Below are 22201 nucleotides of genomic sequence, written 5' to 3' on the forward strand. Positions count from 1 at the left end.
CCAGCTGGACGACAGTCCTTCCTTTTAACTTACTACTCCGAGTAAACGAAAAGGGGAAAGAAAGAACGTTTTTTACAAAATTAACCCCGTTCAAGAGTATAACATACCCGATTTACCAAATAGTCCTTTTATTACTACATTACCTCAGATTTCTCCCGCAGGCAAGGGTAGTATCGGTAATATGAGTAGATGCATCAAGACCAATGAGTAGGGTTTTTAATACCGACGCTGCGTTTCCCTATTCATCTGTGCGCTTTCCCTGTCCCCTTTTCTCACTTCCCGCGCCCCTTTCTCTCTCCACCCGTCCTTTCCAACCCCTCACTTTACTCTCTCTCCTTTGCCGCTTCTGCTCTCCTCCTTCAGAAATTTACACTCGTAACATCGGAGGAGATTTGATCCAGAGAGAGATAGAGGAAGGCGAAGCGAGCCCAAGGCTCCATTTTTGAGTCGTTTCCGCCGTTGACGAGGTCGGAAGAGGTGCGAGAGAAGCTCCTGTCGCCGATCCTTGATCCGGTTGGTAAGCTCTCGGTTTCTAACTCCAATCAACTGCATCCTAGGGTTTCTCCCTTTCTTTCCATACTAGGTTATTTCTTATTTGCTAAACGAAGCCTGAGTGTGAGCTCGCCCAATCGCATTCCGAGTTGGGAGAAGTGGAAATGAATGGCATATGAGTAATAAATTTATTCCCTGTATAGTAGTAGTGTGTAGACTGGGTTGGATGTCCTTATCATCATTTTCCTTGGTGAACCGCCTTGCCTTGTCGGATTCGGGGTTAATTATCTCAAACTGCTGTTGTGGCACGTGATCCCGGTGGTGGTACGTGCGAAGTATGACAAACAACGAAGAGGCATCTCTCGGAGATATGGACAAACCGTTTTGGTTTCACCATTAAATTAAGCTCACAAAGACGTCTTTGTGGCTTTCTAAGTTGGCTCCATTAGCAATATGGTGTAGAATGGCAGCGATCCTGTGAGATGTAGAAGAAAAGTGTTGGCTTTCCACGCTCATGTCTTTCTCTGCAAATTCATGCCGACATCTCATTGGTTCCATCGTGGTAGGAGTGTTGCATTATGTAATTAGGTCCACTTTGTAGGTATAAAGCAGTCAGGGACTACTCTGGTCCCCGTATCAGGACATTGTGCCTTAATACCACGTAGTAATTGTAACAACTATCCTGGTAGATTTCGTAGTTCTGAAATGTAGTTAGAGATGATCTGGAATTTTCTCTAGTCAAACAATTTGTAAGGGGTCGTACTTAATGTATCAAGTATTCATTATTGTGACGAGGAGTGGGCTGTAAGTTATAACCAGGTAGGTTGTAGTCGAGATCGTATGGGCTACTACTGATATACCACACCCACTTCCGATTAAAACATGTAACCCAAATCTAATAATAAACTCTGACAAGCGAGCACGGTGTAGATCAATGTCCTCTTTATTGTTATTTCTTACCAGCTGTTTCACACCAGCAACATATTCCATATTTTTTTTAAGAACATATTCCTGATTTCACTACGCCAGAAATATTTCAAGAACTTTGGCAGCAAGTACCGTATGGTTTCTTTATTTATTTAAAGGGAATATGAAGCTAAATTATTGATACCTTTATATAATAATTATATTGCCGTTAGTACTACTTGTCTACTTTCTTTTTTTCTTTTTTCTTTTTTTTTTTCTGAAGAAGAAGGGTACTACTTGTCTACTCATCACTCCCTTTCTTCATTTCCTACCCCCTTCCTCTTTCGCCATTTCCCCACCTCAGAAATTTCTTTTTTTTTTTTTATCTGAAGGGCAGATTAATATTGGGAGGTCTGAGCTCTCCACCACTCTCCTTCGGTCCTCTCGGTTTCTTCTTCTTCTTCTTTCTTCTTCTTCTTGCTTTAGAGGAAGATGGAGTCCACGAGAACAGCGGCGCCGCCCAACCTTGGCACCATCGCGAAGGCCATCACCAAGCTCCGCCGCCTTCGCCGTCACGACGACGACGGCATTGAGAAGCTCAAGTTCTCGGCCAACATCGGAGACTTCCCCACCAAACTCTGCGACCACCACCGTCTGGACTCCTTTTTCAATCCCGAAGCCGATAAGCATCAACTCAGTAAAGAGAGAGAAGCGATGGACTCCCTTCTTGCGAACCTCTTCGCGAGCATCTCCGCCATTAAAGCGTCCTACGCGCAGCTCCAGTTCGCCCAATCCCCCTACGACCCGGACTCGATCCAATCCGCCGATGCCGCGGTCGTCGCCGAGCTCAAGCGCCTTTCCAATCTCAAGAAATCCTACATCAACAACCAGCTCCAGCTCCAGCTACCTTCTCCCCTCGCCGTCCAGATCGAGGAGCAGCGAAACCTACTCAAGACCTACCAAATCACCACTCGCAAGCTCGAATCCGACCTCCAGCTCAAGGACGCCGATGTTCGATCCCTCCAACACCAGCTCCTCCACTCCGAGAAGCAGCACCGAGCTCTCGAGGCCCGGCTTTACCCGGGCCGATCGCTCGCGGCTCTCGACGATCTCCACCTCTCAGGCCTGAACCCGACCCACTTCCTCACCGCTCTGCGGTACGCTTTCAAGTCGGTGAGATCTTTCGTTAAGCTTATGACAAAAGAGATGGAATCTAACGGCTGGGATCTCGACAACGCCGCCGCAGCTATCCATCCCGCAGCGCGTAGGTCAAAGCCCGGGCATCATTTATTCGCCTTCGAATCCTATGTCTGCAACAAGATGTTCTCCGACTTCCACCGGCGTGATTTCAACCTCACCTTTTTGGAAGAGAGATCGAAATGGGATGGACGAAGGTTTTTTGAGGAGTTCACCCTACTGAAATCGGCAAATCCGAAGCAGTTGTTTGATTCGGCGTTTGGGAAGTTTTGTACCACGAAGTATCTGTCTTTAGTCCACCCAAAAATGGAAGCGTCCTTCTTTGGGAACCTCGAGCAGAGGGCTCTGTTAAGCTCCGGAAGGGGGTTTCCGGAGTCGCCGTGGTTCGCCGAGTTTGCCGAGATGGCGAGGCGGGTGTGGATCCTCCACTGTCTCTTCTTCGCGTTCGAATCCAAGGACGAGGAGGGAGGAGCGGCGGTTGGTTCCATATTCCAAGTCCGGAGCGGTTCCCGGTACTCGGAGGTGTACATGGAGAGCCTCGTCGAAGAGGACGGCGGCGATGACTTCGGCGGGAGGCCCACTGTGGCGTTCACCGTCGTGCCGGGGTTCAGGGTGGGACGAACGGTCATACAGTGTAAGGTCTACCTCTCATCTCGCGGCGGACGGTCGTGATCAAGTTTCTTGTCGGGCTTCAGGTGCTCGTGCTCGTGCTCGTGCTCGTGTGTAAGGGGTTAGTAGTAGTTTGGTAGGCGTAGATTACTCTAAACGGCTATGTACAATATATTATCCTAATATAATATGTAGAGCGTTTTTTTGTTTCCTCTCCCTCTCTCATATGCATTACATCACTCACATAATGACAGGCTACGGAGACATAATTAAAATTTGTTGATTAAAAGAGAAGGATTACTCTAAACGGCTATGTACAATATATTATCCTAATATAATATGTAGAGCGTTTTTTTGTTTCCCTCTCCCTCTCTCATATGCATTACATCACTCATATAATGACAGGCTACGGAGACATAATTAAAATTTGTTGATTAAAAGAGAAGGATACTGGTAGTAGAGGAATTTGATTAGAAATTTTCCAGGTTGGGTGGACAGGCTCTCGAGGTGTAATATTATGGTGGGTATAACTGGGAAGATGTGGACATATATACGTATTATTAGACCATGTCCCTGTCCGTCGACATCGGCTAGTGCGGAAGTGCCAAAGGCCAAGGGTCAGTTTTCGTATGCTTCTTGTGCATTGGTATTTACTTGGTGGTTCGTGTTTCTATTCTGTGCTTGCTCATCTTTAAGGGAGACAGGGTACTTTGTCACGACCGCTATTCTCTATTCGATTTTAGCTCGCCCAATTCAAGAATTAGGGTGCCAATCCTGTGAGCTAAATCCATGCTTTGACCAGTCTTTGTTGTCAGTTGGATGCTGATCGTTCGGTGTAGGCTGCCTACCAGACAAAAGACATGGGTAGCTGTTGAAATTTGAAACTCTTGTTATCATGAAAAGCGTGATTAAGTCTATTAAGCACGGCAGAGATAATAATATAATATTAGATTTAAAGTGAAGGACAACTTAACTTTGCTTCCAAAAGTCCCCGTTTTGCTGGTTGCATTTCCTCATGTCTAAATAAGTTGCGATGGTACAACGTCGTCACCAAACTAAAGGCTTTGGATGGGTGGGCTGCTTTTGGTGGCCTCAAACTTGGCCCAGCCTGATGGGCCTCAAACAGTCTTCCAGCCTTGCTCTAGAGATTCTTTACTATGCTGGATAGTAGGTTTGACAAGAATTGTTAAATTCTCTTATTATTTGCGGACATAGTTCATCAAGAACTACGCTTGACCACAGCAGATGTCAGTGTTGATATAACAACAAATCTTAATCTCCTGAAAATGATCCTCAACATAATCGGAAGCAATTCTCATGGGGAGGGTTACAAGCTCAACATCATTGTTGCTCCATGTTAATTAATATTTCTGGGTTATGAGACCTTTGAGATTTGGAATTTAACCGCAACAAGCAAACAGCTCCCGAAAAGTTGAAATTTAACTGACCTTATTCTCGGGTTCTGAGACTTCGAGATTTGGACTTGTAACCCTAAATTGCTAGTTATTACCAAAGGTTATGCCTACTTGATTTCCTGTTCCCCTAAAATCTGCCTAACGTTGGAAGTTGTTAGACGCTAGTTAGGGCTTTCAAAATAAATAAATGAGTAGTGCAAGCTCGGCTTGAATATATGTATACATATATATATATATATATATATATATATATATATATATATATATATATATATATATATATATATATATATATAGTTGAAGCTTAGTTAAATTTTAAAAAAATTTCAGATTCAGCTTTGGGCAAATTCAAAAATAATTTCAAATTGAGTGTGCGACCGAAGCCGGCTCGGTTAGCTGATGCTAGTTTGGAGAATTATTTGTCAGCAAAAGGGAAGATAGAGATTGAAAGGACGTGCCTGACTTTCGGTTTAGCATAGGGTGAATGTGGGATCGGCTGTTCCACTACTCTTGGCATGTAGCCTGGGATTGCTGCCATTTGCTTTAATATGATCATGGTCGTCATTGTCATGTATTACCGTAATGTCGCTTTGCAGTGTGCTTAATTTCTCACAGTCGTGTAATCTTAGTTTTGCACTGATGCACATCTCTGTGGATTTTCCTACAGACACCAGAGTACGTTTACTTTTTTGTCAGAATTGCTCAAACAATCATTTGACCTCTTTCTGGACTACTTTCAGCCCTTACTTGTGCACAATATTGTTGTCCAGATACGGTTGCAAGAAACTTGTGCACAAGTTGATGAATGGATAGAAGGAAAAGTATCGTGTATGTTATCTCTCAATTATTGTTTCGGAATCTGAAAAACTTATTAACGTTGGGGAATGCAACGGCTGTTTCCGAGCAGTGATCGAAGGAGATGAATAAATTTGAAACATCCTTTTCGAATTAGGCATTTTAACCTCATCTGGGAGCAGGCATAGGAGTAATCGCACTAAAGTAGACAACATCCAATTAATTTTAAAACCAAAAGAGGAGATCATAGTTGAGCATCAACATCACCATGACTTGTGAACAATTGCAAACCCCTCTTGCCTCTTGCCCCTTATCAGAACTGCAATTTTCTAAGTCCACGCTCACTTCCATTCTAACCCATCTCGTCGGATTGCGACCCATCATTAAGCTGCCAAACTCTTAAGAATCGTTCAAAGCAAACTGGCCCTAAAAACCCGCAAAGAATTCCACAGAAAGAAAATCACTGCCATGAACTAGGCATCTTATCTAACATTTTTTTTTCTAATAATAAGTTGGTAGCTTATAATGTCAATCAAAATCCGAGATTATTGCCCGAACATATGTTTCTTTTGCAGATGAAAGGAATGACATGGATGGGTCGGTGATGGCTTTGGAATTTAATCAATTATTCTTTCCCCTTCGTTTCAATCCTCTTCACTTGCTTTTACTTAAGTCAATTTATATTGTCCCCACACTACACATAGAAGCTGGACTTCACCTTTACTAACACCATCAACCCTCTCTTTCTCCACCCTTTCCTTTACGTCTCGTTTGGATACGCCTCCTATGATCTATTCACCGTTGAAGAATATCAATATATCTATATATATATATATATATATATATATATTGATCCATTAGTTTCAAAAGTCTTGCTGCATTATAAGTGGATTGGGGATTGAGAGTAGTCCAAATGTCCACGACACTATCCATGTGAAGCAACATCCGAGCAGTTGCACAAAAGAGAGAGAATCACATTTCAAGCCGTATAAATATTATCAGAAAATATTTTAAAGTTAACCCAGGCTGACCAAAATATCTCTTTATTCTCAAACGCTTATTTCTATATAGAAATTCTTGTTTATTCTTGCTGATAGATTTTATCCTTATTTTAAAAGAAAAAAAAATATAAAATTATTCTTTTATATTTTTTGTTAACCCTACCGATGACGACCTGAGAGACTTTCTATAGTTAGAGGGTTAAAAAAATATGTAAATCGTGAAGTATAATATCACTAAAGAAAGAGAAAAAGAGAGCGAGAAAGAGAACGATAGAGAAGAATACGAAGGACCTACAACTTTAAAAAGAGTGTTTCTAAAGCATTTGGGTAAAAAAGGATCACAATTTTGATGTTTATCATATGTCGATATTTCACCATCTTTCTTTTCCCCCTTCCAACCAACAACTTGTGGATTTGTGTCATTACCTCGAAAATGTCCAAAAAAATTGTCACCCAGCTACCAAAACCATCCATGCCAAAGTCAAATGTTCGGCCACATCTCCCCCCTAACCCTGTTTAGCTGTTCGTCGTGGTCCAATCTCATAGTCATATATAGATGAGCTTTCAGACTCCCCGGACAATGTCACTCCATCTCATCAACATTACAGAAACACCCCTTCATTGTTTTAGTTTCAGCGAAGAGAATTAATAGATTCACTGTAGCAACTTTAGACAAAAATCACTGGTTGGTAGCAGATTAACTAAGAAATTATATTATGGTCCAAGGAGCACAAGAAAGTAATTTCACCCAATCGACTGACTTGTACTTATCTAGCATATCTCCCCCTGTACTTAAAACTAAATATATCCTGGCCTACACTTCCATGCCATTATTCCTTCAAAAACTCCATATGGCCAACTCTTCTTTCTCTCCTCTTGGCTTCTACTCAAAACTCTTAGCCTTCCTCCTCTTCATGGTAGCCGTCGGGTTAACCTTAGCAAGGCCGGAACCAAGCTCAATCTCCATTAATGAAGCAGCTCTGAAGGTGACAAAGAATTCAGCTTTAGATCATGTGGAAGAGTTCAAGGCCTTTCATGTCCTCGCCAAGGGCCGGGCGCCGCCGTCGACGCCGAGCGGAAAAGGGCACGCCGCACCGGACCTCACCAGACACCTCCTGTGATTGATTTCAAGCACCCATTAGCACTAGAGTAATATATATTCCTACTCTTTTGTAGTTGTATCAAGTATCAGTTCATTCTTTGTTTTTTGTTTTCTTTCTTTTTCTTAATCCTTACTTCATCTCATCTCACTGAGAGTTTTGTGGCTTCGTATATATATGTAAAGCAAACGAACAATAATGTTGCGGAAATGATCAAAGTCATCCATTCAGCATCACATCTGCACTTAGAAATGCTGGAGCTTTACTTCTTCAAGCCAATTATATTGTACAATTTTATGCTTATAGCCCCCACATTCTCCTAAATTTGCTGTGAGATCATTCCACCGTCAAAAAAAGAAGAAGAGGAAGAAGAAGAAGAAGAAGAATTCCTAGATCCTAATCTCATATATATATATATATGTACGTAGTGATTAAAACGTACGGAGTTTTGGTTTATTCATGTGGTTAAATCTTTAATGACACTATTTATCCCCACATTAAGCATAGGTTAGGGACACATATCAATTCAGCTAGGCTTTCGGTGCTAATTAAGCGCTTTATAAGATTATTGGTAGTAGTTGAAGACTATATAGCCACTAGAAAAATGAGCTATCCATGGGTCTCTAAAGAGTCAACTACGACAGCACCCAAAAAAGTCAATGCCGTGTACGAATGGCTAATAATAAGTCAGACACTAGTGCAGTTGTATTAGAAGTATCGAGAAGCACGATGTACCACTATATCCTAGCAGTCATAAGTTTGATTCTTCTGTCATATTGAATTTGATATTTGACGAATGTTTCACTTATATACGCATAGTTTCAATTTGTTACAATATATATTTTATAAAGAAATTGATATAGTTACTAAGCTATGTATCTAGTTGACATAGTTTTGATATATCGATAAGAACTAACCTCCTTGTCTAATCTTGGGAAAAGTCTTAAAAGTAAACAGGGTTTCCAATACAGCAAGTCAACATGAGCCCATGTATATATAGTGGTTTGACTCGTTGGTTTGGTAGTGACTTGTTCCTACTTGATTCTCTAACAAAACTAACAAACGTTCTTTTATTTTTATTTTTATTTTTTGTTCTCCAGAAACATTTGGGTAGGGCTACAATTTAATGAACAGGAGATCTAAGAAAGAAAGAGGAGAGGATAATACCTCATGCCATGTTGCCATATCGAATAAGATTGCAATGACCTCCACTTTGCACTTCGCACCCTAAATTTTCGTCTATTCTTCATCGAGAGGGGCCCTTTGTGAACGCGTTAAGGTTTAAACTGAACTGTCGATCGAGCTGTAATCAAGTATTACACAGCAAATCCCATTTCGTGGCCATCAACCTCATCTCCATCTAGGCTTTATATGGGCTAAAATTGAAAAGATTTGGTGGGCCTAAATGATTAATTACTTATTATTCACTCGTCACTCACTCGTGTTGTTTGACTTAAAGTATTTATTTACTAAGGCATAGCGGTAGGAGCACTCCAACATATCATGAACATATCATCTCCTGTGTTTATTCATACGTTCTGTTTATATATCGGAGAAGACTAACTCCTTTGTCTAGCTTATAATTAATTATAAATAAAATAAAATAAAAAAGAGTTTTTGATTTAAAGGAAAAGATTTAGTTTGTTTGTTTACCTAACCACGTGGTTAGGGACAAATAGGATTATGGATGTTAACTAGATATCATTATCTTCTGGACTCGTCCACAGCTCAGCATCCCAATCTCCAGTTGATCTGGATCCCTTTGTGAACATAGCCAAATCCAAGATTTGAGTTATATGATTCTATATAATCGTTGCATCATTATTCGTTAGCATGACGTCTAAATATTTATTATCTAATTATTCTTTGTTGTTGCCAGCTCTAATACCATAATCACTACGCAACACGAGATATTTTATCTTCTTTGGATTATTCACTAAATCACAATATCTAAGCGGAGATTAAGGATTGTGGCCTAAAAGAACCCCACAAGGAGTTCCGGGATTGCTAGAATAAGGCCAGGAAATTAAAGTAATAAAGAATGACAAATGAATATTCCAAGCAAAGTCCAACTGGAGATTACCATTAGTACTTAATTTGTTATACTTTGATATTGGAGGGAGCCAAGCACACAAAAGAAAAAAGGAAAAAGAAAAGAAGCTTGATGGATATGTACAATTCTTCTCATATGTATACCTTAAATGACAAAGAGTGGGGAGAGATAATTAGATGGGAAAAATTATTATGGGGTTCCACCCTACAAAAAATTGTCACTAGCAAGCTAAAGAATCAAATAGTTATAAGAACAAAAGCAGAGTCTGAGAATCTAATGGCCGACTCCTGGGCTCGGCACCGATCCCAACATCCTCTCGGTGGCCGCGCCGGAACGGTGGCCATCTTCGCCAGGAGAAGACGGTGGTGTAGTTGATCCCTTTGGAAGCAAGTTGAGCAGCAATTTAATGTCTTCCATGCTTGCAACCTTCTTCTCCTCTCCATGGCCGACGAGTAGTTTCCTCGCTTCTAGAGAGGATGCAAGTAAGAGAAAGGAGAAGAAGAGAACAAGAGTAGTAACTCTCTTGCTATGTGAATCCATGAAAGCTATTATGAAATAGAGAGAGAGAGAGAGAGATAGAGAAGAGAGAGGAAAAGAGTAGTAGTGTGTTTCTTTGAGAAGGTATTCGATCAATTCGGGGAGGATTTGGAGTAGGTTAGGGTGGTTTATATAGTTGTATATTTGGAGAACGGTGAAATGGTGAATAGTGAGTGAGAGAGAGTTATACGAGGTGCATGCGTGGGGACTACGTTAATTCCAAACAACCAAGTCAAATAGATGTGCCACGTTTTCATACATTTCTTCTCCCTGGAATTCCATGTGAAGATTACCTTAAATTCTCCCAAGTCCGAGAGAGAGCCATTTTTCTCCAGCCCCTTGGTTTCGGAGTAACTTCTCCTTTCTGGTTGTACTTGAGGCGGCTTTGGACTTTGGAAAAAAAAAATGAGAGAAAAAGTATAACCAAAACAAACCCAATTAACTAGTTCTGGACAAGTTGTCTGCTTTCGTTTGTTCCTCTCTGTTTGGAATTTTGGGGAAAGAGGTTAAGCATCCTAATTTGGGCCTTTCAAGGTTATAAGTACAAGTGGATGAGTTAGCTAATGATAAAAGAAGAGTTTGTGTTTGGAGTTCCTTCAAGTGTGGGACTATTAATTAGGGGATTGTTTGGTTCGTTGAGGAAATTAAGCAAGTAATGGGTAATTCTTCCTTACAAGGAAGCCCTTCCTCTGTTTTGGCTTGATCCGTTCTAAAAATAACTCCTATTACATCCACTGCCAGAATACCGTGGTTTAATTTTAGGTTGTGGATTAGTTTGAGCGTGGAAGCCTCTCCCTAATCCACCCTCCACCATTTGTTCCTTACAGCCAATAAACTCTAGAAGGAATTTTCTTCTCCCGTATGCGCATATAGATAGATATAGGTAGATATGCATTAGTAGTTGTTATAATGAGGAACATGGATAAAATAAGTTGCATATTTCCTTTTCTACACGAAATCTATTGCACGGATGAGAAGAGTCAAACTGTAAACAATTATATGTTGTTGCTATAAGTCGAAAAGTTTGAAGGAGAAAGGAGGAGGTTATGGAATTGGATTAGGATTACAATTACAATTACAATTAGGGAGGAGTAAGGGCTTAGGAGTCAGGTCAAGAGTCAAAATAGTACTCATGTCATGTCTCGTTGTGGGCACTTCGTACGACTTTGTGACGTTTTTCCTGGACATCTTTTGGGACTTCCACTCTTTTTGTCCAACTTGGTCTCTTCGAATAATGCTCATGTTTGAAAAAGCACCGCATTAATCCCTCTCTCCCTCAATCGATGTCTGGAGACGAATAACTTCCATTAAAATTGATGGAACGGATACAAGCTTGATTAATATGTTAATTAAAGTCGAAGGTCATGGATTTACTCATCTTTGTCAAAAAAAAAATATAAAACTCTAACCACGTAAATTAAAATCCACTTCTTAACTCATAATATAAGAGAGCATTATAATATATAATATATATATATAAAGTTTGGAGACAAGTCAAAAAATTAAAAAAAAAAAATTATAAGAAAAGTATGAATCAAAAGGGAGTCAAACAAATTAGTTTAAAAACATCGTTATAATGTTTGATTTGATTCTAGAGACAAAAGAGCCATGGATTCTTTTACTCTTATTTGATAAGAGTCTTTTTAACATAAAAAATTATCATGTTTGTGTATCGTATTTAATTTTTATTTAATAGTTTTAATTAGAAAAATATATTTCAATTGGTTTAAAATATTTATATTTAATTCAAGTTTATTTTTTTGGCATCAAATATGTCAATCCTAAAGTGAAAAATAAATAAAAATAAAAATAAAAATAAAAATAAAAATATTCTCCTCGACCAATCGGATCCCAACAAGGAAGGCAACAAAACATCTCCATACAAGGAAGGCAACAAAACATCCCCATATCCCTATGTTGAAAAGAATGAAGAGGCTTTTTTTTTTTTTTTTTTTTAAATTGAGATTATTGAAAATGTCGTATGATAGTATTTTATAATTTCCTTCATGGTCTTAATAAGTATAAGCAGTGGATTCATAGCAGTAAGATGTTTAACATAATTGTGATCATTTTAATCGCTCAACGGATATGTGCGGGAGCTTAGAAGTCGTCGACGATATGAGAACACTGCGAAGACTTGACAATCGTCACCGTCTTTGCGAAGGCCTAGATCATTCAATTAGCCCGACCTTAATCGCCATGGGCGCCCTCGCGAACTCCTCCACTCCCCTCTCTAATCCCGCAGCAAAGATGCTCTCCTTCCTCCGCTGCAAACTCCGAGTAAACCCTAAATTCCCGAATCCTTCTCCCTCTTTCTCCTCAATCTTCTCATCTCTTCACACCAATATCACGCCCAAGCATACCCAAGCCACCGTCACCACTTCAACTCCCAAAACCCTCTCTTCGATCTTTACTAATCCACCTCTTCCACGAAAGGACGCTGCTAAACGAGATAAGAAGTGGGTACCTTCTTCGGGGTCTACTCGCTATCGGCCCATGGAGGAGAAGGAGTTCCCTAAGGAGCTCTCGCCCGAGGCGGCGTCCCTGGTGAGGCGGTTGCAAGAGGAGGGATACTTAAAGGAGGCTAGTTTCTCGCGCGTGGGGCAGTTGGGTCAGGATGAGATCCCACCCAATTCGTACTCTCGCCATTTCTTGAAATCGGCGGCGGAGAAGTTCGGCCAGGATCATCAAGAGATAGCAAAGTAAGCAAAAGCACGAATCCTTTTACTTTCCTTTTCTTTATTTGCTAGTTTCTCTTGTAGACAGATGCCAAGACATTGATTTGAACTCTAGCGAGGCGGTTAGATTTGAACTGGAATGTCTCAAGAGTTAGTTAAATAGGTTTATTTTATTTAAGATGCTATAGAGTTCAATTTAAATTAGTAGGCGAGTAAAATGATGTAAAAAAAAATTAATTTGATAACGCATCATCCAAGAGATGATGGCTGTTTCAGTCAGCAGAACTTCTGATGAAAACAATTTCCATGACTAAGGCATTCTGTTAAACTTCACTCGGGTTCAGTTTTTTAAACTTGCAAGCTGCAATATAGTTTGATCTGATGGGAAACTACATTGCTTCTTAGCTTCAAATTTCCAATGACCCTTTAGATCCTTTAAAAGGTTATCACCCACATATTGTATGAGCATAACTTGTATTCTGTAGTTCTTTCATTTTATGCTTTTGTCTACAAATCTTATTTCACAAAATAGTTAATTCTATGGGGATAGCATTCCTTATTCTAGATTATTTTGTGCTTGCAGCTTGCCTTTTTTTTCCCGTCCTAATTAGTGTGCTTCTAGATTCTTTCATGAACAAGATTCTCCCTTTTCTCTTTGTAAAGTATTTTGCACTGCCCCTGCTGTTTAAATCTGCATCATTCGATTTTCTTTTATTTGTTTAATACTAAAAGAAGATGAGCAATGATTATGGACTTCTTTGCTGATAATTGATCTCATTCTTGTCAATGTTCTTATACCGTTCATCTCTATTTTGGACAATGAACTTTTCCAGCCAAATGGCCATCATATTTTCCTTCCCTCACTGGTTATATCTAAGTACTTTTGATCTCCTCTAAACATTTCTGTTATCAGCTCTTTGTTGCCTTCTCTAATAGGTTTTGTAGTTCCAATGCTGGCATTATCTTTTTGACTGCTCATTAAACTTCTCTGCTAGCATGTCTTGAGGCTTTTGACAGAATATAGGATGGTTCCTTAACCATTATAAGATGTCAACTCATAGTTCTTGCATAATTCAGGACCTTCATTACTTTATTGGCGAGCTAAATCCCTTCTTCCTTGTGTACTCTTTCAAGCACAGGTGGTTGTCTGGAAGCGAATTGAAAAAGGTTGCCCTTTTTGGGTGTCCATCTGTTGAACGAGGAACAATTTTTGCAGCAAAAAGACTACGTGCTTTCTTCAAAATTCAAGAAGATACTGTGAGTGGGTTTGTATTTCTCATCTAATTAAAGTGCTCTCTGTGTTTATTGTATTGGAGTTAGGTTTTGAGAGACATTCTTCATTTGTTCATCTTTCCAGACTTGCCGTTCTTGCAAGATGAAGAACTCGTGCAAATTCGCTAACCAGAGGGTAGCCGGACAGGAAAAATTGATTCTAGCAGATGTTATGAGACTTCTTAGTTTATTTGCACTGGATGCAATTCCTAGGCAACTATTGATTTCCGCTGACTTTAGATCGTCTGTTCATAAATTGCTGAAGGAGGTTGTCAGTCTCAGCAGTTGACAGCCATGGTCTCTTAGCTTTGAAGGTAGCACTTAACCACTAATTATTGTTAAGGTTTCCTAGCACTGTGGAGGAACTTGAAGCGAGAAAAGAAACATAAATTTAATCAGTTGTTTGTTGTTCTGTGTATCGACTGCTGTCAGCATTTCGCGACAACAATTTTCAGTGGCCATTTTATCAGAATGCCTGGTGACAGAGAAAGGTATGGACTTCACATCATATGTAATGTTGATATTATATGAAAAAAGTGGAAGAATTGTAACTTTTAGGGAATTTAGTCCTAGTTCTGGCCAAACCTTAGCATCCGACTATTTATACCCTCTTAGATTTTTCAGTACGTGCATAGGTTGCCCGACATTTTTACTGACTGTATCATTAACCTTCTTCTCTCTTGTAGGACTTCACCGCCCTTATTCTGTTCATCAAAGAACGGGTATAACTGCGATTGCCAGGATCTTGAATACGAAAATGCAAACACAAAGGAAATCGAAGCTGGATTCGTGAGGGCCTGCTGTTCTTATTAATCTTTTGATCTCTTTTGAACAGCTTAATAAATTTAAAATTCTCGTTACGATCGACTGAGCTACTAGAAAAAGGAGTAGTCCTGTGAGTTTTAATTAATTAAGGCAGCGGCTTTGAGAACTTATCCGTTTTGAATAGAATGTTTAATTAAAGCACGTCCTTTAGTCAAGGGTTTATCTGAGACAAGGTCCGTCTCAATTACTGTTCATGAATTCCTCCCTAAAAGTGCTCTGCTACCTCGTGGTCGGCGACTGCGAGGATGTCATCTCCCAACCATGTGATCCCGCCGCTCTCCCACACCTTTTCCCACGTGCTCCCTGGCTCCACCGTTACGAGGGAACGTCTCCCATTCTTCCCGCCAAGGGCGCTCTCCGCTTTATGGCCACGTGTGACGGCTGTGTGCTGTCATGGGCAAGACAGCCGATGCGCAACCGTCGAGTCGGTTAAAGTTCCTTAAAAGCAACGGCTCGCCGTAAAAAGGAGGGGGACTCGAGCGGCTGAACCATGTGCCTCTCTCTCTCTCTCTCCTCCACTGTTCACGTGATCCGGTTCATTGTTCGATCTGGGTTTAACTGAACCGGTTGAATTGGACCGGGCTTTCTTTTTCATTAGTTTTCTTCTTTTCCTCAGACGGATCAGAGATTGGAATTCGCGAGCACTGCTCAAACAATGGCATCAAACTCGTTCCCTACCCATATCTTCCCATTTTACCCTCGCTTTTTTCCTCGTTCCCCATCTCTATTCGGTGGTGGCACGGTCGTAAATTAGGAAAGCTCGTGGGCATTTAACAAAAACATACTGTTTTAAAAGTTCCTCCTCATTCAATTGGTCGCGTCGTCTGTTAGACTCGATCGTCCTATTTTCCACTCGAATCTCCTGTCACTTCTGCAGATCTACGCATCGAGCTCGTAGTTGCGAAAAAAAGAAAGATATCCAGAGATTTGAAGGGCTTATCTGTGATTTCTTCTTATTTTCGTGGAATTAGTAGCGAGAGAGAGAGAGAGAGAGAGAGAGAGAGAGAGAGAGAGAGAGAGAGATGACGGCGGGGACGAGGATGCCGACGTGGAGGGAGAGGGAGAACAATAGGAGAAGGGAGCGGCGCCGGCGGGCGATCGCAGCAAAGATCTATGCGGGGCTCCGCATGTACGGTAACTATAAGCTCCCAAAGCACTGCGACAACAATGAGGTCCTCAAAGCCCTCTGCGCCGAGGCGGGGTGGACTGTGGAGCCCGATGGCACCACTTACCGGAAGGTAACATCATCCTCTTCCCCATTCCTTTTCTCCCCTTATAATTACCCTCTAATTCTTGATCTCTTTTGCAAAATGTTCTGAAATTACTGTTGGAGTGGTGTGCGATAGCGTGTTGTTTGATTTTCTGAAATTATTGGAGTGCTGTGCGATAGCGCGTCGTTTGATTTGATAATATGCGGTTGGTAGTCTGTAAGAGCTAAAAAGCTGGATTATTTCATAAAAAAAATATCTTTGTGTGTGTGTTTTTTTACTTAGATTGAATAGTTGTCAGAGACGCATTTAAGATTTACATAATTTAAGAACAATGTAATTAATGCTTCGTGAATCATCGCATTATTAAATGGGAAAGGCTCTGTTTTGAATGCTAGAATAAATATATACAAATTATAGGCTTAAACTGTTGAGAGTGCAGGCATGGTCGCATTTTTGATGGGTTGCAATCTACCACATCATATCAATGCGACAGGACCGGACAATTAAGGCCATTGGCTACTTTATCCAAATAGGAATGTGGGATTCTTCTTTTATTTTCCAGCAGTAGTAGTATGTTTACTTTGATAACATTTTGGCAATATCTATAGTATCATGTGGTCAGAGGAGTTCTTTTCCACCCAAACCTAAGCTAGTGTTTGTGTGGTCTAATCTTTTAACAGCAGAGAGGCTAATTGTTACCATATAAAAGTTGATGTGTTTGCCAAGAGTAAGTGTTAAAAATTGAGTAATATTTAATTCAATTATCTGTTGCTTGTTTTTGTTTTTTGTTTGGTGTGGTGAAATATAATGCATCCCGTTATTATTATCCAATATGTACTTAATGTGAAGGTTGCTAAATGAGTTCAAACCTAGGTTACTGTAAATTTTCATATACTAACATTTTGGCAACTAATTTTAGTTATTTGTGATGGCTGTTTGTTATTGCCATTGTAACATTACTTGCAGCTTGCATGGCAGAACGAAATAATGATTGTTGTTCATTATGTTTCAGGGTTGCAGGCCTCCTGAGCGTATGGAATATTTGATAGGAGGCTCAGCTTCACCAAGTCCATGCTCTTCGTACCAGCCAAGCCCTGCCTCTTCTTCATTCGCCAGTCCTGCATCTTCCTCCTATGTCCCTCACGCTAATATTAATGGTGCTGATGGCAACTCTCTTATCCCATGGCTCAAAAATCTCTCCTCCACCTCTTCTTCAGCTTCATCCTCCAAGCTCCCACAATTCCATCATCTCTGCATTCCTGGTAGTTCCATAAGTGCTCCAGTTACGCCTCCGTTGAGTTCACCAACTGCTCGTACACCGCGTATCAAGAACGATTGGGATGACCCAAATGCCCGGCCAGCATGGGTTGGCGCAAATTATACTTCTCTACCAAATTCCACTCCACCGAGCCCTACCCGCCGGTTTGTTCCCGATCCAGCTTGGCTTGCGGGGTTCCAGATCTCGTCTGCCGGTCCATCCTCGCCCACCTTCAGTCTTGTGTCATCTAATCCTTTTGGTCTATTCAAAGAATCAATGACAGGTGGGGCTTCTTCAAGAATGTGCACTCCAGGGCAGAGTGGCACATGTTCTCCGGTTATGGAAGATGCGCGCCAGATTGACGTTCAAATGTTGGATAGTGTTTCAAATGAGTTTGCATTTGGTAGCAGTAGTAATGGCAATAATCCAACAGGATTGGTGAAGGCATGGGAAGGAGAGAGGATACATGAGGAATGTGGATCAGATGAGTTGGAGCTTACTCTTGGGAGCTCAAGAACTAGAGCTGATGATGCCTGATGAAGCTTGTTGAGAGCTTGTTTATTTTATTTTTATCTTCTCTTTATAGTTTCTTTTATCAGTTCTTATGTTTCTTAAGTGATCACTCTTTTGGCTCCTTATGGAGCTCTCATCCTGTTTGTCTGTTTATCAAGATTGTTTAATTATGTCAAAACTGATTTCACATTAGTTGTTTTTATCCTCATAGGAATCCTTTATGTAAATTATTGAAAGAATCAACTATATGAATCCTGCTAACTCTCCAGCTTTCCTAGCACTTTGTAGTGATATGTATATACTAGCCGATATAATTCCTATGCAGGAAAGGCTCATCATATTTATGTTCCACTTGACAGAATTTGCAATGAAGCGTATGATGATGACAACAATCTGGTGGCTCTTCAACATGCTCGAGAATTCTTCCTCTTGCCCGTTCCAGTAGACACTTTCATTGAAGTTGTAAGTACTCAAAAAATCTGGGCTTAGCTGAATGTAAACAAAAGGTGTAATTTATGTGCATATGTAAAGTAATATGCTGCACAAAAGCAAACAATATTTTATATTAGATGCATATTTTATATTAAACTCTCAAAAACTGAGTGCTTATATATTTTATATTAGATGCATATTATTTCTTTATAATGTAGTAGTGTGCATAATTTATATAGGATGTAAACACAAGAGCTCAATATTACTATTTTAAAAATCTAAAGATTTTTATTTATTTATGCAAATACCCTAAATATGTATTTTGAACAAAACAAGAATTTGATTGAAAATCAGCATAAATTGAAGGAGGGCATTGTTAATGATAACTCACCGATTACTCTAAAATTTTAATTTTTAAATTTTTATATTTTAGTATTCTTTTGTATTTTTGAGTTGAAATATTTTAAATAGGTGAAAGTTTAAGGTTTAAAGTAACTAAGGTGTGGTCTAATTGTTGAACGCCTAAATTTTTCAGAAAAACCTAAGAATTAATTATTGTTTGTCTATTTGTTTCAGCTTGCAAGGAATGAACAACCCTGGGTTTGTCCCAACCCTTAATTGGTACCTGTACAATTATTACTAGTAGTAATAGTTTCCAATTGTTCAAGAAAATGAGAAGAAAAAACTGTACTAGAAAGTATAATGTACAATGTATGAATTTTCTTCATCGAGAAAGTGAAGACCTTCAAGGAAAAACTGCACTAATTTGATGACTTCACAGCACTCATTGCTGGTCTTGCGGCGTGATATCTCATTAGCGAACATAAGACCTGACAAGAAGAATGCACCAAGTATTTCGACAGAAATTAAGAGCATATCCATGACTTGAGCTTTGTGAGAAGCTCGTGTAGACACGGGGGATTCAATCTTTTGATTATATTTTAGTTATTAGTCAGTAAACTCTTGACGTGGTGTGAGAAATGAATCAAAGATTCGCACGAAGGAGACATCAAGCGTGAATAGTGGAGATGATAATTTTCAACACCAACTCCCCGTTAATTTGTAGTGTCGACTATTTCTAATTCTAAAGACTGTGTCTAAGAATTCAAAGAGACAGAGAAGAACGTTGCTTTGCATTAATTTGCTGAACAAAAATTGAAGTGTGAAGGCTTGGATTACATTTCTGCCATCTGCTCACCAATACGTATGATGAAATCATCAGCACGTCATATGATAATGTCAACAAAGAATTGTTTATCGGATCAAGTCGTTGCAGTAGATGTACTAAGAAAAAGGAACTCTTAAATTATTTCACGGTCCAGTAAACATAATAAAAGTATACGCCATGTTTTCTTAATTGATTAAAAGAATTAAGTCAGGGCAACTCAAACTCAATTATTTAAGATCCGTCTGGTACTCTACGTCTTCTCTTGGAAAATGGCATCTTCTAATTAGGATATGTCTTAACGAGCTTCCCGTGATCTCGGGATAGATTCGTGGATATCTTATCCATCCGATTCGTCTGCCAACTGTTTGTTCGTAATTTCATGCGGAACAATTATTTCGATGGATTCTAGACGCCAAAAAAAAAATAATTAATTAATTAATTTCATCCAACGAAAGAGGAAACTACTCTTAATTTATATTACGTACCAACTGTGGAAAATGTTGAGATTGGATATATACACGAACTTGGATTATCTAGCTTTTATTTTAATATATATTCCTACTATTTGTTGGGTAGTTGGAGCAGCTTTCAATGCTCTCTTCCTCACCTCCTCCGCTCTCTCTCTCCCCAAACGCCAAATTTAGACCTTCAAGCGTTTCAACGAATCCCCGTAGAAATCCCTCCTTTTATCCATATCTACGTATGCATATATCCCATCCTTTGGATCCATCGAGATAACAACACAGACTTGGATTGGTCAATTGAGAGCTCTCTTGGGTCTTCTCCTCCTCCTACTATAATTCTGGGCCATGGGTGTTGATAAATAGGAACATAGTATTGAGGTTTTCTCTTCATTCTGGTAGTTTCTCTTTTTGGCTATCCTCTTAGGGCCCTCTTTCTCTCTCTCGGGGTTGAGAAAAGAAAGGGGTGACATGGATGGGAAAGGAGAGAGTTCCAGTTCTTATGGAGTGGATGAGAGAGCTATCGAGGAGGGAAGAGGAGTAGAGGAGGTTGGATATGACAACTCTACCAGAAAAAGTTATGGCCTGGGCATATCTCTTCCATTCATGCAAAAGGTTAGATAAACTTAATATCCCCTCTTTTCTCCAATATTTGTTAGAAGGATTGATATGAGATTAATTGATTGCTTTGATGTGATTATGTATGGATTGTTTTAGCTTTTTAGCTGGATGATCTCATATTTCTCCTTTTTGAAGAGAAAAGATTATTGCTATAGAAAACAATGATTGCTCTAGAAAGATCATCTCTTTATCCTAGTAATTAAATTATAATCCAACCATATGATTGGTGCGTTTGTAGACAAATTTAATCTTTCCATATTATAGTACTCTACGTTTGGTAGTTGGTCCACAAATGATCACTTAATCTATCTATTATTTTTAATTAGTATTATTATTGTTGTTTAGCTCATTGCTGAAGTAATTGGGACCTACTTCGTCATCTTTGCTGGCTGTGCGTCGGTGACGGTGAATCTGAGCAAGGGAACGGTCACATTCCCCGGCATATGCATCGTGTGGGGCCTCGTCGTGATGGTCATGATCTACTCCGTTGGTCACATCTCCGGTGCACACTTCAATCCCGCCGTCTCCATTGCGTTTGCCGTTACTGGAAGGTTTCCATGGAAGCAGGTCTATCATCCAAAACCTTCAGCTTTTTAGGATTTATATATATATATATATATATAGAGAGAGAGAGAGAGAGAGAGAGAGAGTTTAGTGATCTCGTTGATAATGAATTAATTACGTTGAACTGGTGCAGGTGCCGCCTTACATTGGAGCCCAACTATTGGGCTCAACGCTTGCAAGCGGAACGCTGCGGTTACTGTTCGGAGCGAAGCGCGAGCTCTTTCATGGGACAATTCCGTCGGGGTCCGACGTGCAATCTTTGGTTCTCGAGTTCATCATCTCCTTCTACCTCATGTTTGTGGTCTCTGGTGTGGCCACTGATAACAGAGCAGTAAGTCACGATTCATGATTTGATTTAGCCAAGTGATCATCCTCAATTCTTATAGCTGATCGATCTTTTCCTCTTGTTCAGATTGGAGAACTCGCTGGTCTTGCTGTGGGATCCACAGTACTGCTCAACGTTCTGTTTGCTGGGTATTCACACCTACACCTATCCAATCTTTAAGACTTACTTTACAAAACCTGCCACCTCTTATATACTATATGTTGACAGGCCTATATCAGGGGCATCGATGAATCCAGCGAGAACCCTCGGGCCGGCGATCGTGGCGAACCGGTACGAGAGTATATGGGTATACATAGTTGGGCCGATATGTGGGACGGTGGTCGGAGCTAGCGCGTACAACGTCATCCGCTTTACCGACAAGCCCCTGAGGGAGATTACAAAGAGTAGTTCATTTCTCAAAAGCTTGCGGATTGGCAACTCCAAATAGATAGAGTGGGCTAAGGCTAACCATTATTAGTGTGTACCCTAATTTAATTCCTTTCCCGTCTAGGGAAGCATAATGAATGGAAAGGGAGGTTTTGGATCGTAGCATGATGCAATTTGGTATATATGAATTTTGCAAACTGAAGAATGGCGTTAATGTTACAGCAGCAGAGCATTTTTTTTAGAAAACGACAGACATGCGGAACCAAATTGCCCTTTTCTCTATCAGGCCATGACTATAACTCTTTAACAGTTATAACTCTAACAGAGAGGAGTAAGGCGGTATGACAGTGATAATAGAGAGATTTAAATCAAGTCGTAAGC

At 40.1% G+C, this 22201-nt stretch overlaps 3 protein-coding genes across 6 annotated transcripts; all 3 read left to right on the forward strand.

The window, feature by feature from the left end:
• Positions 1–239: 239 nt before the first annotated feature.
• On the forward strand, positions 240–3422 carry LOC140768889 (protein GRAVITROPIC IN THE LIGHT 1-like). 2 transcript variants are annotated; one of them, XM_073109342.1, is made up of 2 exons: positions 240–517; positions 1791–3422. In XM_073109342.1, the coding sequence occupies exon 2, from the start codon at positions 1891–1893 to the stop codon at positions 3265–3267; it is 1377 nt and encodes a 458-aa protein (XP_072965443.1). In that variant the 5' UTR covers positions 240–517; positions 1791–1890; the 3' UTR covers positions 3268–3422. The 2 variants fall into 2 exon arrangements, with proteins under 2 accessions (XP_072965443.1, XP_072965444.1); XM_073109343.1 differs by having other exon boundaries at positions 1796–3422.
• Positions 3423–12160: 8738 nt separating this feature from the next.
• On the forward strand, positions 12161–18460 carry LOC140768486 (protein BZR1 homolog 3-like). 3 transcript variants are annotated; one of them, XR_012105769.1, is made up of 5 exons: positions 12161–12807; positions 13923–14040; positions 14141–14369; positions 14488–14546; positions 14742–14915. XR_012105769.1 is itself a non-coding variant. In XM_073108770.1 (3 exons), exons 2-3 carry the CDS (start codon positions 15903–15905, stop codon positions 17884–17886), a joined length of 999 nt encoding a protein of 332 aa, XP_072964871.1. In that variant the 5' UTR covers positions 14345–14546; positions 14742–15902; the 3' UTR covers positions 17887–18460. The 3 variants fall into 3 exon arrangements, 1 of the variants encoding a protein (XP_072964871.1); XR_012105768.1 differs by having other exon boundaries at positions 14141–14546; XM_073108770.1 differs by lacking the exons at positions 12161–12807; positions 13923–14040 and adding an exon at positions 17104–18460 and having other exon boundaries at positions 14345–14546; positions 14742–16118.
• Positions 18461–20049: 1589 nt separating this feature from the next.
• Positions 20050–22004, forward strand: LOC140768487 (aquaporin NIP1-1-like). Its single transcript, XM_073108771.1, has 5 exons — positions 20050–20538; positions 20890–21111; positions 21242–21439; positions 21521–21582; positions 21662–22004. Exons 1-5 carry the CDS (start codon positions 20395–20397, stop codon positions 21879–21881), a joined length of 846 nt encoding a protein of 281 aa, XP_072964872.1. The 5' UTR covers positions 20050–20394; the 3' UTR covers positions 21882–22004.
• Positions 22005–22201: the final 197 nt, after the last annotated feature.

Source organism: Typha angustifolia, chromosome 10 (genome assembly GCF_048772165.1).
Source record: "Typha angustifolia cultivar Huaian chromosome 10, ASM4877216v1, whole genome shotgun sequence".
Classification (NCBI taxonomy): domain Eukaryota; kingdom Viridiplantae; phylum Streptophyta; class Magnoliopsida; order Poales; family Typhaceae; genus Typha; species Typha angustifolia.